The 17,718-nt window shown below is 45.7% G+C and overlaps 1 protein-coding gene across 2 annotated transcripts in view; it reads right to left on the bottom strand.

Annotated features, from left to right (window-relative positions):
• Positions 1-7,544: 7,544 nt before the first annotated feature.
• Positions 7,545-17,718, bottom strand: part of waca (WW domain containing adaptor with coiled-coil a) — a 30,912-nt gene continuing 20,738 nt past the window's right edge. For both annotated transcript variants that reach the window (XM_056434581.1, XM_056434582.1), the window contains exons 7-13: positions 15,469-15,717; positions 14,268-14,390; positions 13,827-13,975; positions 10,643-10,767; positions 9,725-9,911; positions 9,490-9,617; positions 7,545-9,385 (exon numbers count right to left, since the gene is read on the bottom strand). In XM_056434581.1, the coding sequence (XP_056290556.1) occupies positions 9,316-9,385; positions 9,490-9,617; positions 9,725-9,911; positions 10,643-10,767; positions 13,827-13,975; positions 14,268-14,390; positions 15,469-15,717 (1,031 nt within the window). In that variant the 3' untranslated portion in view covers positions 7,545-9,315. The remainder of the gene's footprint in view (positions 9,386-9,489; positions 9,618-9,724; positions 9,912-10,642; positions 10,768-13,826; positions 13,976-14,267; positions 14,391-15,468; positions 15,718-17,718) is intronic.

Genomic DNA, 17,718 nt, shown 5'->3' with positions numbered 1-17,718 from the left:
TTGAAAATGTTCCACATGTAATTATTGCATTCCATTGGTCGGCAGCTAATACTGCACCTGAATGTCCTACTACATAGTATAATATGTCATATGTAGACATTTTATAATATGTGTAAAACAACTTATTTTTTAGATATGAAACCAAGCAAAACTAAACAAAATGAACATTACGTAACAGGCGTATTTCATGGCATTGTAAATTAAAGCGCAGTTCCATTGCATGTGGTTATCCCGCGGTCCATCGAGTAGGCTCCGTTACATATCGTAAGAAAGTGTTGCATAAGTGAAGCCAGACCGCTCAGCCCCCCGCTGGCGCCCGGGTCGACGCCGCGTCGGGCCGCTTCCCTTCGGGCCACCAGACTGCTGCTGCAGGCAGGAGCGGACAGACGTTTAGAGAAATTAGCAATCCAAAAGGACACATGGCGCCACCGAGACGGACACGCGCTCGTACAGACACAATTGCCCTTTTTAACAAACGGCACACATGCACGCACGCGATATGTATCAGGACCATGCCCCCCTCCCCCCCCCCCCCCCAAATAAAAAGAATCGAGAAAAAAGAAACTTAGTCACATAAGGAAAAATCACGATTGTCGTCCTGCAGCGAATCTTATGATCATTATATTTGATCATGGGATGAGGAGGAAAGACCGATGTCTGTCTGTCAGAGCTCCATGCCTGTGGAAGTAAAGCATCTCCAGGCCGTACTTGTGCCCAACAGACAACAGGATGCGGATACCGCTTTAGGGAACACAGAAAACGACTCACTGCAATTACCGTAATTATCTGCAATTCCGAGGAGGCGCCAGCATGTATCTCTGCTGAGAGCTGCGTGGAAAGGGCAGAGGTCAGCAGAAATACGAGTTCCATGCTGTGATACTAGCTAGTAATTGTCCCCTCTCAAGCGCCCTGTGACATAAAGCGTGTTCTCTCCTATGGCGCCTGTTAAGATATTAATATATATATATATAAATATATCATAAATGCCCCCCCCCCCCACACACACACACACACACACACACACACACACACACACACACACACATACACGAGACTGCCAGCGGCAGCTCCATCTCCTGCAGCCGGGCATTACCTAGTGGTGGATGGTTAAATATTACCACCTGGTGGTGAAGACTAGTATATACCTCTCTAAAGTATATATATATATATATATATATATATATATATATATATTTACATTAAAAAAATAATGACCAAGACAATCTGACATAGTCCCTGACTGGATCCTCCGTTACTCATTGTGCATTATGTCTTTTGTTAAACACACACAGAAACACACAGCTACACTTTTGTACATGAAAACAACAACGACATGCATGACTATGACATCATTAGGACTCTTTTTATTTTGGGACTTGAGAGGTCTCCCTCCAGAGACACAGAAGGCTGGGTGGAGCACCCTGTGACGAGTAAGTTGTGCAGTGCCCCTTTAAAACCTTTTTTCTGACTGTAGATAATAAAGAAATAGGACGATCTCCATAAAACCATTGACACAAAGCGAGGTACATGCTTCCATCCATAAGATTGGGATGCACGATGCCCACCAGCCAGAAATCAAAACTGTGTGTCTTGTCATGCTGAGAGGATGAGCGTCAACAAGCCATCAGCACATATTGAGAGTGTGTGTGTGTGGGGGGGGGGGGGGGGTCACGTGAGTGGCCTTTTCAGGAGCGATTACTCCCCACAGGTTGCGTCTGCTTTCACACATTAGTAGAAACTTGTATGTGTGACCCAGCTCAGACTGCAGGGCCTTTGTTTAACAAAAGCGTCCCCCCTCCTGCCGGGACCAACGACACTTAATGACACTTACTGTGGAGATTGTGGAAGAGGGGGAGAGGACGGGGGGTCAAGTCTACCTGAGAGAGGGATCAAACCATGTGTGGGTTTTCAAATTCAGCCCACAAGAAACACCCAAGAAACAGGCTAAAGTGATCTTATTTGGTCCAAATATTGCCTCTTTGATGATCCAAACCTCCGATTCTCTGTCTCTCTCTCCATGATGCACCAGGGCGGGCAGACAGACAGACTTCCTCCGACACCTCCAAGGCTTCCTCCCCTCTCTTTGATGCGAGCCATATCAAGGTCTCCGAAGAGCCAGAGACGGGCAGACCGTCTCCTTCCTTGTGTGATCTATTTTGTTCTCCCACGAGATAATGGAGCGAAGCATGAGAGCAAGAGAGGAGGGCCCAGCGGTGAAGTGGATTCGTACGCTGGACACATTTGGGTTTCGGGCTCTTACTCAAGGGTTAGGGTTAGACTTTATCTCGAGGGCTTCCAGGCAGAGGAGCCGACTGCGCCCACCTTCTGTTTTTCACTTGTTTTTACATCGAGAGGGTATTCAGCAGCACTCTTGTCCTCTTATCACATAGGCTTTGTGGGCAATCTGAGTTTGATCACGAAGCGGTGGTGTACCGTTACTCACCGGGGTACTTTGTACCACAAGTGACGTGACAATGACACAGTTCCCCAGGGAGGGAAAGAGGGCAGAGATTACACATTAGAAAAATATATTTAAAAATGAAAAATAAACTAATTTTTGATAATAAATGCTGAAGTGAGTAAAGTGAAAAATATAAAGCAAAAACAAATAATACATAAATAAATAAGGTGGAATTAATTTCAATTCAGTTGATTTTGTATAACCCAATATCACAAATTACCAATTTGCCTCAAAGGGCTTTACAATCTGTACACATACAACATCCCAATACATGGTATGTACTTACTGATAAATGACTGAATAAGAAAAATAATGAAAACATTTGGTTCTTCTGTCTTTTCAAACCTGTCTGTGGGGTAAAGACTTAGAAACCCAAAACTTAAACAAATTAATAATGACTGCGTCTCTAAAAATGGACACACCTTTAGAGATAACCACACGAAATGTTGCTTTAAGTTGAAAATACAATGTTTTTTTCTTTTATAGATTGTGGTGGATACAATGTTTTGAATTGTGTTGCCCCAATATATAAAGGAAATTATGTTATACTTGTGCTTAGTTTTATATTAGGCTTAAATTACAACTGCACAGATTACTTGGAACGCACACATATCTCAATCTTACAAGAAAGCCAGAAGTAGATAGACACAGTGACCTTGTACTGTTCCAGTATTAACCGGTAGAAAGGAGACTGTAGAGCATGGGCCGGGATGCTCCGACAAAATAACGATAAGAGAGTGAAGAGGGAGACGTCAGCAAGAAAGTCCACAATCCTTAAAGTAACCAGCTTGAACTGGGGTAGGTGTTAAACTGAGTGACGAGAAATAATATGTAATGAGGGAGTGGACGGAGGCGGCACATGCATTAAATATGATGGTATAAATAATATGTCAATATGTTTGTTCGGGAGTTGGGAAAGACAGAGGTTGTTGTCTTTAATACCGGACCCAACTCAGGTTTATTTGTGAAACTGTTGGTTACAAATATATCTACGTGAATTGAACTCTGAACCAACCTCTCTGTGTTCAGTGGGTGTTTGATGACTGAGGTCTAGCGTGTGAGTATCCTGTGGCGTCTCACCAGCAGTCAAATAGGAGAGAGATACAAAGTTATATGAATCAGGTTAAGAGATTAGTCAGAATCTGTTGTTGAAGGAAGAAATCCAGTCATAACAAGATGCAAATACAGCAAAAACAGCATGAGAAATAAAACTATACTACAGTCTAGTCACGTGTCAAGTCACTGTAGCACAAGTTGTCGTTCTGCCTCGTTCATTGAAAGTCTGCGTATGTCGCTGTAAATTACCAAAACATGAACATGGAAGGCTCACGGTTTGCAGACAGGAGTCAGTCTGCTCAGATGGCTTTCAACGGACACATGCTGTTGATAGCTTGGTGTGAACGGAATTGTGTGTCGACAGGGAGAAAGAGCTCAAGCAGCTGCCGCCCTCTGCAGGCATACGATGGTATGACACGTGACCTGGAACTTGTGAGATGGAATGCAAAGTATCGGACATGAATTACTTCAGCTCAGTGTGGAAATGCAAAATCATACACCACATAACTATGATTGATCTATTAGCACTGTTGTCTGCACCGTTAGTTCTGTTGGATGCACTGTTGTCTGTGCCGTTAGCTCTGTTAGCACTGTTGTCTGCACCGTTAGCTCTGTTGACACTTGTCTGCGCTGTTAGCACAGTTGGCAAAGTGGTATGTACCATTAGTTGTTGTCTACACCGTTAGCGCTGTTGTATGCACCGTTAGCATGTTGTCTGCTATAGAGGACTTAAAATGACTTAAGTATAAATAAATAAATACATGAATAAATATAGGAAGAAATAAATGCTTAATTAAATGTATACATAATCAAATAAATACAGGAATGAATAAATGCTTAAATAAATAAATAAACACAGGAATAAATAAATAAATAATTAAATAAATGTATAAATGAATACAGGAATAAAGCAATATAAGTTATACCTAAACAAGACATCATTAAATAAATCTATTTCTACATTTCTGTATTTCTTCATTTATTTATGTCTCTATTTATGTGTCCACACGTATTTCTTCATTTACTTATGTGTGACATTTATGTTTCCTTATATGCAAATGAGCTGGGGCGGTCCGAACCTCTGACTAAAGGATGATTGGTTACAGGAGTGAAATGCACCTGGTGTGTTATGCTCTACTACTTCTGCCTTGCACATGTTGTTGAAGTTGGCTCGCTCAGCTAACCGTTAGCAGAAGTTAGCCTAGACAGCTTTTTGACTTCAGCCGTTTATCAATTCCTAGTACACTGAGTACAGACGTGTGTTCTTTTGGAGTCTGGTCTTGGGAGTCCAGACTCTCGAGGACGCAGGACGGTCTTTTTGGTCTTGTGACGTCACCACATCAACTGTTCTTGCTCATGAATTTACTCCAATTATTCACTGTAAAATACTTTACAGTGGAGTAGAATGTGTTGCGGGGTTCACGGTTGTTTGGCGTAGGCTACGAATAAACGTTAATAACTATACAACGGCAGGGCTCTCAAGTTTTGAAGACAGGCAAGCGTGACATTTCCATCAGCACCCGATGCTCACCTGGGGGGGGGGGGGGGGGTGCTAGTGACTATTTTTTTGCTCCATCCCGATGCGCGCAGACCGGCGTCGGAGCTCTGCAGCGACCGCGATCGACCTATCGATCAGCGTATTGAGCACCCCTGCATTCAAGCATTAAATAGCCGAGAGTTTTTTTCAGCGTGAGAAATACGATGTGTGGCGGGAGTGCGTGAGTTAAGACCGAAATGCGTGAGTCTCACGCTCAATGCGTGAGACTTGAGAGCCCTGCAACGGCTCGTAGCTTTCCTGACCCAGGGTCGCTACAATATGAAGTTATGAATCTTAACCCTCAGTCTTTTAATAAATAATAAACTATTTGTGCTCTTTAGGTCCTCCAAAACCTAATTATATCTCATGTTTAGCCGCTACGGAGACGTCAGAGCCAGAGGAGCATTTAAAAAAGTCCTGCCGAGATCAGGCTGCTCTTGGCGGCCACAGTGCGCTAACCGCCCGGCGCTGCGGAGGTCACTGGTCCCGCGAGCAGGACCTCAAATCTCCGTCGCATATTCTTATTAGGCTGAATCTCGATAAACCGACCACAGATTTGATGCTTAAACTCCTAATTTCTCGGCTGAAAACATCCTTGAATTACACTCCGTGACTCAACAAGTCGTATTTAGAATGTACAGACAAGAACGCATAATAAACGCTGTTCGTCTACAGGTCCAAGTGCTAGGAATCGATTGCTTCTGTCTTGACCAATCTGGTTTAACAATGAAGTTCCTACCGCCCCAGCTCATTTGCATATAAGGACAAATAAATGGCACACATAAATAAATGAAGAAATACGTGTGGACACATACATAGAGATATAAATAAACGAAGAAATACAGAAATGTAGAAATATATTTATTTAATGATGTCCTGTTGAGTTATAACTTACATTTATTCATTCCTGTATTTATTTATTTATGTATTCATCTATTTATTCATACATTTATTTATTTATTCCTGTATTTATTTATTCATACATTTATTTTAGCATTTATTTATTACCTTCGCATTGAAAATGCGGAAGGTTATGTTTTGATCGCCGTGTATTTATTTATTTGTATGCGTGTTCCTCGCATAACACAAAAGTATTGAAACCGAATCGCATGAAATTTGGTGGGATGATTGGTTATTATCCGGGGACCATTTCATTAGATTTTGGGATCGATCAGGTCAAAGGTCAAGGTCATGAAAAGGTTAAACTCTTCTTGAATCGCATGAAATTTGGTGGGATGATTGGGTATTATCCGGAGACCATTTGATTAGATGTTGGGATCAATCGTGTCAAAGGTCAAGGTCAAGGTCAGGGGTCCCCAAACTTTTTCCTGAGAGGGCCACATAACATTTCCCTTGTCTGCTGGAGGGCCAGCCGGGGGGGGGGGGGGGGGCAGCACCGCAGATGTAGCGGACTAACATTCAAGCTAACCTAACTTCCCAAACGCTGTGGACATCTGAACGCTGATTGGCCGAGACGCGACACGTCCCATCAAAGATGTTTTATTGCGAAGAGCACCACTCCACATTTTCTCCGCGTCTCACTGCAATCTCAACGGCAGCGGGCCAGGTGAAAAAAATAATAAATCGGAACGCGTCTCTGGTATTGTTCAGGGGGCCGGTCCAAATGTGGAGGCGGGCCGTAGTTTGGGGACCACTGGTCAAGGTCATGGAAAGGTAAAAATCTTCTTTTTATCATAGCACGGTCAATTTTGAGCCAATTGGCATGTAACTAATGCAATGCCCAATCTTGTGATATGTGAAGGTATGCACTCTACAAATTGCCCATTCTAGTTTATTCTTGTATTTATTCATGCATTTATTTATACTTGTCAATTTAAGTCCTCCACAATTTAAGTCCAGCATAAGCTCTTTATCCAGTTAGTCTTTTCCAGCAGCTCCATCTCCAAAATTATATAAATACATAGTTATCGTAGGCTGTGTGACTTTAGTTACATCTGACATCATACAAAAGGTAAAACCTTATTGTCACTGCATGCATTTACTTTGATTTGTTACGCATCTACCACATTAAACTAAAGACACCATGTATGTTTACACTCACATTAAACTATGTCAACTTCAAAGTAGTGGTGAAGTAATTAGCGGGGATCAACACAATGGATCTTCAGATACTCAGGTTTACAACTAACCACAAGACTTCTGAACAGAGTAGAGGAAGGTCTAAGTGCACCATCAAGTCCAAAGTCTCAAGTGGAGAAGAGAGCAGGATAAGCCACTCCTGATTTGATAACATGACAGACCACCAGCAGTGGGCAGTGATCACAGGTCAAACCGTTGGACTCCATGTTTATCATTTCCGCCTACTTTGGAACTGAATACTGTTGATCATTTATGAATTTACAAGTACTCCATTTGATCATGTATTTAGATAACCAGGCCCTTCCTCCCATAAACTGTTAAATAACATCCTGTCCCTGCTTCGAAGCATTAAACACTTTTTCTTTTCATAAGAAACCAAAGCAAACAACGTACCATCCCAAGAACAACATGGCCTTGGAGGCATATTTTATTTTCATTTGTCAATATACTTCAGGAAACAATATACAAAGCAAGGATGTGGTCACCTTTACTGAATATGTGGTGCGGTTCAGTTATTCAATAGTACGATGGCGGACAAAAATAAAAATTGTAATTAAAAAAAACAGGCCATTGCAGCTTAGGACCCTGCTCTTCAACAGTGGGGAACAAAACAATTAAGAGTGGGGAAAACAAATCAACCCCCGTGCACGACATGCTCATCCGAGATCTGTTCTCGACTGTCAAAAGAGATGAAATGGGGGAGGGGGAGTGAGGCTGTGAGACTTAAGACTTTCAACAAGGCACTAGTGTATGGACCAAACCGTAACACTCCCAAGAAAATAACAAGCGCTTGCTTTAGTTGAACATCTTTATTACAATACATACAATTCACATTTGACCTTGTGACCTCTTGTTGCCCTGCTTCGACAGGAGATCTGTGCCCGCCCGCTTCTAAACCCAGAGGGCCACTCCTGAACTGCAAATAGCTATTTACCGCTTTCTACTACGACTCTTTATAAATAAAAACTTTTCATTCCATGTCCTCTTCTGAAATAAAAGAACAAAAAACAACTCCACTCTTAGCAACTGTACAAAAGGAATGAACCTGTGGTGGCCTCCTCATCTTGAAAAATACAATGGGGAGGGCAAAAATAGTTGGAAAACAAAAGAAATACTACAAAGTTGGGTGTGAAAGTGTTGATGCCTCAGGAGAAGGAGGTGAGGGGGGGGTCAGGGCTGAGGTGGGGGGGGGGGGGGGGAATGTTCCAAAGCAGCGCGCCATCACGTCTGAACTTTAATTTATTTTTCTTCTTTAAATCACTCACTTCACCACACCACCAGGCACTGTTTTCTTCTGTTTGTTTATTTTTCCTTAGACTGGGACATGCAGGGCCACCAGAAGCTGCGAGTAGATCACTGAACCGTGGCAAGCAGTCATGATAGACCTGCAGAGAGAGGGGGGGGGGGGAGGAGTTTACCTCGCCCGAGTCAAGGTTACAGTTCACCCAGAGAGGGGCACAGGAAAAGAGTCTAGACAAGAGTAAATCAGCTTTATATTTGATGAGTAAAGAAACCACTTGGGATCCAGCGTGTTCCGTTTTCTATGCTTGACTTGTTTGTGTGTGTGTGTGTGTGTGTGTATGTTAATGGCTTTGGAATATCCTCCTCTGCTGATGTGCAGATCACGCATGCTCAATGATCCATGAATTGCCCCCGCCCCCCCTGTAAGATAAAATAAAAAAGAAGCTGTAAGTCTGCAGACAAGTTAACGTGAAGGAGAGGCTAGCTAAATGTAGCCGCCGAGGCGTTGATTAGTTTGGATGTCAAAAGCTGAGAGGCATGGCTGTCCATGGCTTCAATCTACAAAACGTATGTACAACATAGATAATAACATCTACAAGAAATCTACTTTTCTTTTTTTTAAATCCACCGCCGTGTTTTTTTAAATTTATTACAAAACAAGAGTCTTGTAAAGCCTCCCCCCCCGGCCGAGGCTCTTCGAGTCTCCCTCGGGGTTCTCCCAGCCCAGCGATCCAAAGCCAGCCCGACTGCAGCGGCTCCTGCGTGTGTTAAGACTGGACTCAAAAGGAACCAAAACAACCGCTCTCCCTCCAGTTTGCACCTAGGTGCAATGGGTCTCCCCTGCCCCCCCCCATCCGCTTTTATTTTTTAAACACCCCTGCCCACCCAAACTCGTGCTTTAACTCGCAACTAGAAGTTCTCAGACCATGAATGAATTCTGATTCTTCAACTTTTCAAGTTCTTTGATTTGCTGTCTCAGAAACAATATTCTGCGGGAAAAAGAAAAGAAATCATTACATTAGTTTTTCACAACTCAAGTTAACTTCACAAGACAACAGGTGCCTCAGCAAGGGGACTAAAACTGGATTCTCACCTCTGCTCACGCAATGTTGCTTGTATTTCACAAACTCTGACCAAGGACCTCAGGTTTTTGAGCTCGGTGCAGTTCTCAGACATACAGATGCTCCCCATGGTGTGAGCTTCTTCACGTAGTTTCGACGCCTGGATAATGAGTTTGACGTGCACACACACAAAAAAAGAAGGGTGTTGCTGTGAATAACCACAAACGGCTGATAAAGAAAGGATGAGGCTGGATCGGAGGTACAAACCTGCTTCTCCGCATGTTCGGCGGGCCAGCCCTGCACGTGTCTAATGAGATGCTCATCGAAGTGGGCGGCGAGGGAGGGGGTGAAGGAGTAGGAGGGTCGCGATGCAGATGAGGGAGCGGAGGCAGAGTTGGGGGCATTGCTGCTGCTGGAGATGTGGTTGGGACCTGGGGAGGGACTCCTGTGACTGCTGCAATCAACACAGGTGGCAGAAGCGTGTGAGCGTGAAGACAAAAATCTTCAATTTCTACTGACTTCAAAGGCCCACTGCTCTGTTTCTGTATGACCTGAAGGATTTTTAACACTTTCACAAGTTATCACAATGGTAATCTTTCTGGAAAGACCTTATTGATACATTTAGTCCGAGGGGTTAAGAAACTACAGCCATTTTAATTTCGGTACATCATTTTAGAAGTTTTTGCTAAAAAATGTGTGTGTGGGGGGGGGGGGGGGGGCGGAGTGGAAGAGGTTAAGGTACGTCGTTACCCGTCCAGTGACATTTCAAGGATGATCACGGGAAAGGGGTTCTGGTTTCCACACATAGGCGTCCAACTTCAACATAACGAGTGGAAAACAGGAATATTGTCTTCCGGTCCAAATGTGTCAGAGACTCACTGACACGAGTGGATCTTAATGGTCAGTTTTTGCTTCTTTACTGGTGAACCTGGACTTTGATACAATAAGCAACTAATTGTCTCATCAGTTGTGTGGTGCCTCAGAGAAAAGAAACAAATTACTTCAATGAATTAAGTTGATTGAGGCTCTTGCATGATGCAGCCACCCATCGTTCCATGGATGAACAGCAGATGGCGCCACAGAACTACAAATTGAAGATAATCTACAGTCGGTAGCCCCATGTTCTTGTGCTGCGGTAATAAACAGGCGTTCACTTCTCATGCGACTCGCTCGGTCTGTACCTACCATTGGCGCTGGAGGGTGCGCGGAGAGGCCGTGGTGGCGTCGTGACTGTGCTGCTTATCGCTGGAGGGGGACTGCTGGGACGTGGGCTGGTGATGAGAGGACTGCTTCCCTGTTTGGGAACCCACCTAGGAGTAGGGATGGGTATCGTTTGGGTTTTTTTTGATTCTATTTACAAAAAAAACAACAAGTACAATACTAACAGTGTGTGTGTGTGTGTGTGTGTGTGTGTGTGTGTAAGAGTGTGTGTGTGGTGGTATCTGGGAGGGGGGTGGTCGAGGGGACTGTGTACCATCCTGGTGTCCTCGGGTCTCTGTCTTCTGGCCTGTGTCTCTGTGCAGCGTGACGGCGGGGCCTGCCTGCTTCTGTGCAGCAGCTGCGCCTGGTTGTGGGGTGGGGATCTTGTTCTACTGGTATCCTGCTCGGTCTGCCTCTGCCTCTCCTGGGAAGTCCTGGGGTGGGTGGTGTCCTGTTCCAGTAGGCCTGCTCAGTGGCCTTCTAGTGCTCAGCTGCAGAGCAATAGCCAGAGCACAGTTGCCAACCAGTTCCTGTCCAGCCTGGCTGGACGCCTTACTGCTCCAGCAGCTCAACTCCAGGTAGCTCTGGGATCTCTGACCTCTCCTCAGCTTGCCTCACTGAGGGGAGGTCCTGCTGGGCTAGGTTTCACCAGAGTGTGTGTGTGTTGTTGACATGTGTGATCATCAGGTATTGATACCTCCCAGGTATTGAGTACATCACCCCCTCTCCTGGACTCAGGGTCCCCCCTCAGTACCCCCCATGTTGTCTGTTGTTGTACCTTTGTGAGTCTGTCCTCTGTGTTTTCCTTTGTTTTCTGTGCATGATGAGGCTGTTGTCCTTGCACCACCATGATGTGGCAGATGTCCCTTCTCCAGAGGCCTTCTCATCGTGGTTGGGAGATCAGGCCCACCACCACCTGTGTCATCCACTCAACTTGATGATGGTGTTGCTTCTGTGGCCACACATGTGTACAGTGGGAGCTGACACAGGGGGGGCAGAGGGAGGCAGCCCTGGGGATCCTGTGTTCAGGGTGAGGTGTCTGGTGTGCCTGCACCCACACCACCTGCCTGTGGGAGTCAGTCAGGGTCCACCACAGGTAGCAGGCACAAGGGGGTGTTCAGTCCAAAATCAGCTTGCCGGGACTATGGTGTTGTTGGCTGAACTATAATCAATGAACACTATAATCAATGAACAGTAGTTCCCCCCTCTGTTCTCTGCTTGAGGTGGTGTGGAGTACAGTACCTGAGAGACAGATCTGCAAACTGATCAGTTTATAGCATGAGCTGTCGCAAATGGTCCATGGAGGGCGGAGGGAGGAGGCAGCAGCCAGTCCTTTAAGGACCACGTTTAGCATTTCGCAGAGGTCAGCCTCTCATAATGTCGGCAGTCATTCACATGCTTCAGAAGCATTAACAGGGACACAATGGTGCTCTTGATCTCTTGGGGGACCACGGACTCAGCCAGGGAGAGGGAGGTTGAACACTGGAGCTAGCTGGTCTGGTTAGGTCTTCTGGGTAGCACTCACATTCAGTGGCCCTCTGGACCTGCAGCTGGTTCCCCCTCAACAGGCAGCACCTCCTCCTGGTGCTCCTCACTCACAGTGTGCTCAGTCACAGAGGTGGTGTTCCACCTCTCGGTCAACACCACTGGTGTTGTTGTGTTTGGTGTTGTTGTTAGTGCGCTAGCTGCGCTAGCATTGAGCTAACAGTTCGGAGGTCGTCCGAGTTCTAGGCGCGCACTCTCACCGTCGCCACCAGGGGCTGTAGTAGTTGGTCCTTGTCTGTTGTCATAGCTCGCCCGCCCCGTGTAGGCGCCTGGTGTCGCGCTGCTCACTCTGTCTGCCTCCTGTACCTCCTTTCCTCCACGCCCCTCTCCGCTCCTGTCCCCTGATTACCGTCGCTGTGTTGGCGCTCCATGTTGGAGATAAGACCGGAGCAGCATAGGCGCGGGTGCAGCTCACAGCTTGGATGGATCTATCAACCCGGCTTTTGATTAAAGTGAGGAAAGTTACCGTGGGGGGGGACGTGGTGTCCGTGTGCTTGTGCTAATTTGCTTGCTACTTCCGCAAACTCGCTGACGTCACTGGAACTGGATTGGATCATGTCCCAGTCGACGATACTCAGCGCGTCCTGTAGCTCAGGTGCTAAACCGGTACTTTTAAAATGATACCGGTGCCTAAACAGATACTTAAAAAAAAATGCACAATGAGGACATTAAAAACCTCTTTGGCCATATTCCCTGTAGAAGCCGTTATCATGGAGCACTGACACACAACGGATATCAGACTGTTAACATACACAACACATGTTCTCCATTATATGATGTGATATGTATTGTCATGTGCAGCCCTTATAGGGTTAATCCTGTCACTGTTTTGATGGGCAAAGAGAACAACCAATCAGAGGTACTGAAGATGACACGTGACAAATAAAGTTGTGCTTCTGACAGCGAGAGTTACACTGAAACAAAGTGATGCCCCACGGTCTTTATTCCTCCGTCATTATATTCCCGGTAACACGGGTATACAGCCGGGATCGCTGGACATCAACACATCTGCTAGCAGACTGTCATGCTCGTAGCTCGTAGCTAGCGCTAGCTACGAGCTAGCTTAAACATGGTTATAATCGCTAATTTATTATTTCTTGGGCTACTTTTATGAATGCAAGACTTGCAATCAACGATACGGTACTAATCTGAGTTAAGGCTGCTCGTCATCATCAGTCTCCACATGTTCAGGGGGACCGGTGACGGTCTCCCCGTCGCGCCCAGCCTGACGCTGGTGTGCTCGACACGGGTTCACGCCGTCACACACGGCGCAGGCCTCCGCTGTCAAAGTTAAATATGAGAGGCTATCGCAACCTGCTGACAGGGCGGAGTCACCTGAGAAGTTCACAACAATATTTTTTTTCAATTTCAATCGGCTCAGGCACCGGAAAGAAGCACCGAAATGTGCGTTGCGTTCCGGTCCGGGTAATACCGGTTGTATTGGAACCGGTACCACATTGGCACTGGTTTCCGGTACCAAACCCTACCTAAAAGCAGCCATTAAGAAACACTGCACATCAAGACCAAGCTCTAGACACGGGATCAAGACACAAGCTTGTGGATGGTACGAATAGAAAGCATATTCTGTTTAATCTTAGCCTCTTTCATTAATTTGGCATCTTACTTTCGGATGCGAGATGATCGGCTGAGTGCTTAGGAGGGGTTTCAGGGGACCGGCGTTGGTCTGGAGTGTGCTGATCCTTGGGGAAACATACGACCTGGGCGACGAGGCTTCCGATGTCAGCGACATGGGTGACTGGTTCGATTGCTGAGCTGTTGGGACAGACGAAAACAAAAAGACAGTCAATCTGAGAGATTGATACAATTGACTGCAATCTACATTTAATTTCCACAGGAGGAAAAACACGAGGAGTAAGAGTAATCTGTGAAATCTTAAAAAGACGGCAATTCATCACAAAGATATCTCAGGGAATAGGAATGCCATCGGCTTTGTCCTAAGCATCCAATGCTAAGGAAATGCACAGAAGGATTCTCAAAGAAGTCGCAACACGGCACACTCGCAGACCCCATCCATCTGCACACAGCGGGGGAGCGGACATTTTACCTTGGTTGGAGAGCTGAGCGGCTTGAGAGAGGATCGTCGTGATGTTGAAAGCCGACGGTCCAGCAGTGAGGATCTTATGGAGCATCGACTGTAATGAAGCTTGCGTGACAGCAGCTGTGAGAACTGTAGAGCCAAACAGACGCACAAGTTAGCCCACCTGAACCTACACATTTTCCAACAGGGACAGTTAGTCGATATGGCCCGAGGACACGGACACACAGGTGGCATGTTGATTTGGTGTCACAATTTCCATCCAGTGGATGATAAAGTTAATTTCACACCCCACAGCACTGGCCGTAACTAAAAAAATAGGCAAACACACACACACCGTTTTCATAGTGGAGCCAGAAGGTCTCTCTTAAGAACCCAGACTGCAGGGGTGCAAGTACTGCGACGTGCTCCTCGGGTTGGATAATGTCCCTGAATCTCAGACAGTTGAGATGCAAGAGGGCCCCCCTACAATGTCGGCGCAGTTTTGGACTCAGTGTTTGCACAACCTTGATTGCAGGACGAGTCATTCCTTGTATACTCCAACAGAAGTGCTTGTCGGACTGTCAAACGGCTTCTGAGACCCCACATCTTCCTGATACTGGGATTGGTGTGGGGACTGCCTCTGACTACTTCCCCTGTGCTGCAAACCAAGTGGGGATGAACTAGAAGCCCCTTCTTCAGACGATGTCTTTTAGGACAGACCATCTGAAAGTGTACGTTTTTTCTTTGCATAATTACAACCAATGTGTCTCACCACTGACACACGGTTTTTCCAGTTTAACGGTTTGGATGAAGTATGCACTCTTTTGCCCTCTGACCATGTGACATTCTTCGACCAAGTCCGAGTACAGTGAGGATGTCAAGTTAGTCGGTAATACTGTGCTCAGACCTACAGGAAACAAAATGAATGTGCAGGGTATGTTGGACTTAATGTCTTATTCCATTTCAACCATTGAAATGCTGGATTGATTTTTCAGCCTTTAAATTGTGCAAACAGACTGTGTGTGTCCTTGTCTACTCTCCTTGGTGAAAGGTTTGTCATGTCAAAGCCTGCGCCGAAACAGGGAAGTCAGACCGGCAGCCTTGAGCAGCGCCGCATGCAAATACAAAGCTTTGCCCGGCAACCGGCACTCCTCAAAAACACAGCTATCGCCGCTAGCTCTACGGAGATACCGGTCGTTTGTACGCGCGAGTCGCCTGCAATTATCACCTTCGTTGATTTTTGCCATGTCCACACTGGCATTGTTTAGCTGCAGGGCGGTCTGAAGTGCTGGGAGGAGCTGGCGGAGCAGAGTGGGGTCCTGGAGGAACGGCGGTGCAGGGGACTGCAGGACCGGGGACACGGGCACCGTGGAGGCGGATGACCCTGGCGTCCCCGATGAGGGGTTCAAGCTCCCCGAGCCAGACGACGATGACTGGGCGGCAAGGGTAGCTGCAGGCTTCTCCGCCTGAGCCGACTCTGCAGAGAGGAGTGATTTCATCAATTAATTATCACAATTCACTAAACAGTCCAGAATGCTGCAGCTCGTGTACTCACTAAAACTAACAAAATAAATCACACTACTCCTGTATTAGCTGCTCTGCACTGGCTCCCTGTAAAAATCAAGAAACATTCAAAATTCTCCTAACCTACAAAAGGCCTCGATTGGTGCTCCATCATATCTTAAGGAGCTTGTAGTACCATATTGCCCCACTAGAGAGCTGCGCTCACTAAATGCGGGGCTACTTGTGGTTCCTAGAGTCTTAAAAAGTAGGATGGGAGCCAGAGCCTTTAGTTATTAAGCTCCTCTTTTATGGAACCAGCTTCCACCTTCAGTCATGGAGGCAGACACAGTCACCTCATTTAAGATTAGACTAAAGACTTTCCTCTTTGACAGAGCTTATAGTTAGGGCTGAATCAGGTTCACCTGGTCCAGCCCCTTGATATGCTGCGATGGGCTTATAGGCTGCTGGGGAACATTCTAAGATACACTGAGCATTACATTACATGTCATTTAGCAGACGCTTTTATCCAAAGCGACTTACAATAAGTGCATTCAACCTAGAGTACAAACTAATTACAAGAATACAGAAAGTAACATTTCCTCAACATAGTCGAACTACAAAAGTACCATAATAAGTGCTATTTAAGTGCCACTGAAGTGCTAATCTGTGTTTTGATCCAGATAGTCGGAAAAGATGTGTTTTCAGTTTCAGGCGGAAGATGTAGAGACTTTCTGCTGTCCTGATGTCAGTGGGGAGCTCATTCCACCACTGAGGAGCCAGGACAGCAAACAGTCTGGACTTAGAGTGATTAGCTCGAAGTGCAGGAGTCACAATTTGGTTGGCTGTTGCCGAGCGGAGCGAACGTGCCGCGGTGTACGGTGTGACCATATCCCGGATGTAGACGGGGCCCGATCCGTTCGTAGCACGGTACGCCAGAACCAATGTTTTGAAGCGGATGCGGGCAGCCACCGGTAACCGGTGAAGAGAGCGGAGGAGTGGAGTGGTGTGGGTGAATTTCGGGAGGATGAAGACCGGTCGAGCACCGGTCTCCTCTTCTCTCCCTCCTTATCGATGAATTTTAATCTCTCCATTGCTCATTACTAACTCTGCTTCCTCCCCGCAGTCTTTGTGACTTCACATCTCATCGGGTCTATTGGACCTGGCTGGGTCTGATGCCATGGCCCTGCTGATGCTCCGCCCACTCCTCCTGATGGATCACGGAGGTCTGGATCTTGGTCCATGACTACTACCAACTATTCATACACTCATATTTATTGAATATGTTGTAACTCTGGAATGATTCCTTCTGTACACATGACATCTATTGCTTCTGTCCATCCTGGAGAGGGATCCTCCTCTGTTGCTCTCCTGAAGGTTTCTTTTTTTTTCTCCCTGAGAAAGGGGTTTTCTATTTCTTGGGAGTATTTCCATTAGAGCTGCAACTAACGATTATTTTGATACTCGATTAATCGGATAAAAAAATTAAATTTTCAACCCTTCATTCAAAACAGGGTCCGTACGGTCATGGAAAACCTGGAAAAGTCATGGAATTTTTAAATGGCTATTAACAGGCCTAGAAAAGTAATTGAAAAAAATAAAATCCCCAAATAATTGGAAAAGTAATGCAAATTTGTTATATTCAAATGTTAATTTACACGGAATATATACTGTATACTTTGGAATTCTCCTTGTTAGTTTAAATACGATATAGTCTCACTTGTTCATGTATACAGAGTTTTCACAAAATTTTTTATCATGGAAATTTGATTTAAAGTCATGGAAATGTCCTAGAGATCCACTGGTCAGCATGTGGATGAAACCTGTTCACTGGTCAGCATGTGGATGAACCCTGTCACAATCAGACTGACAGCGCTTTACTCTCCTGAGTTGGCTATTTATGGGTTAAATGCCTCATACGGTGAGGGGGCGTGGCTTATCTCCATTGCCTTTCTCCGTGGAAAAATATTTTCCGCCA

Source organism: Pseudoliparis swirei, chromosome 16 (assembly GCF_029220125.1).
Source record: "Pseudoliparis swirei isolate HS2019 ecotype Mariana Trench chromosome 16, NWPU_hadal_v1, whole genome shotgun sequence".
NCBI classification, from domain to species: Eukaryota; Metazoa; Chordata; class Actinopteri; order Perciformes; family Liparidae; genus Pseudoliparis; species Pseudoliparis swirei.
The sequence above is the reverse complement of the archived record's forward strand: the minus strand, read 5'-3'. Positions and strand labels throughout refer to the sequence as shown.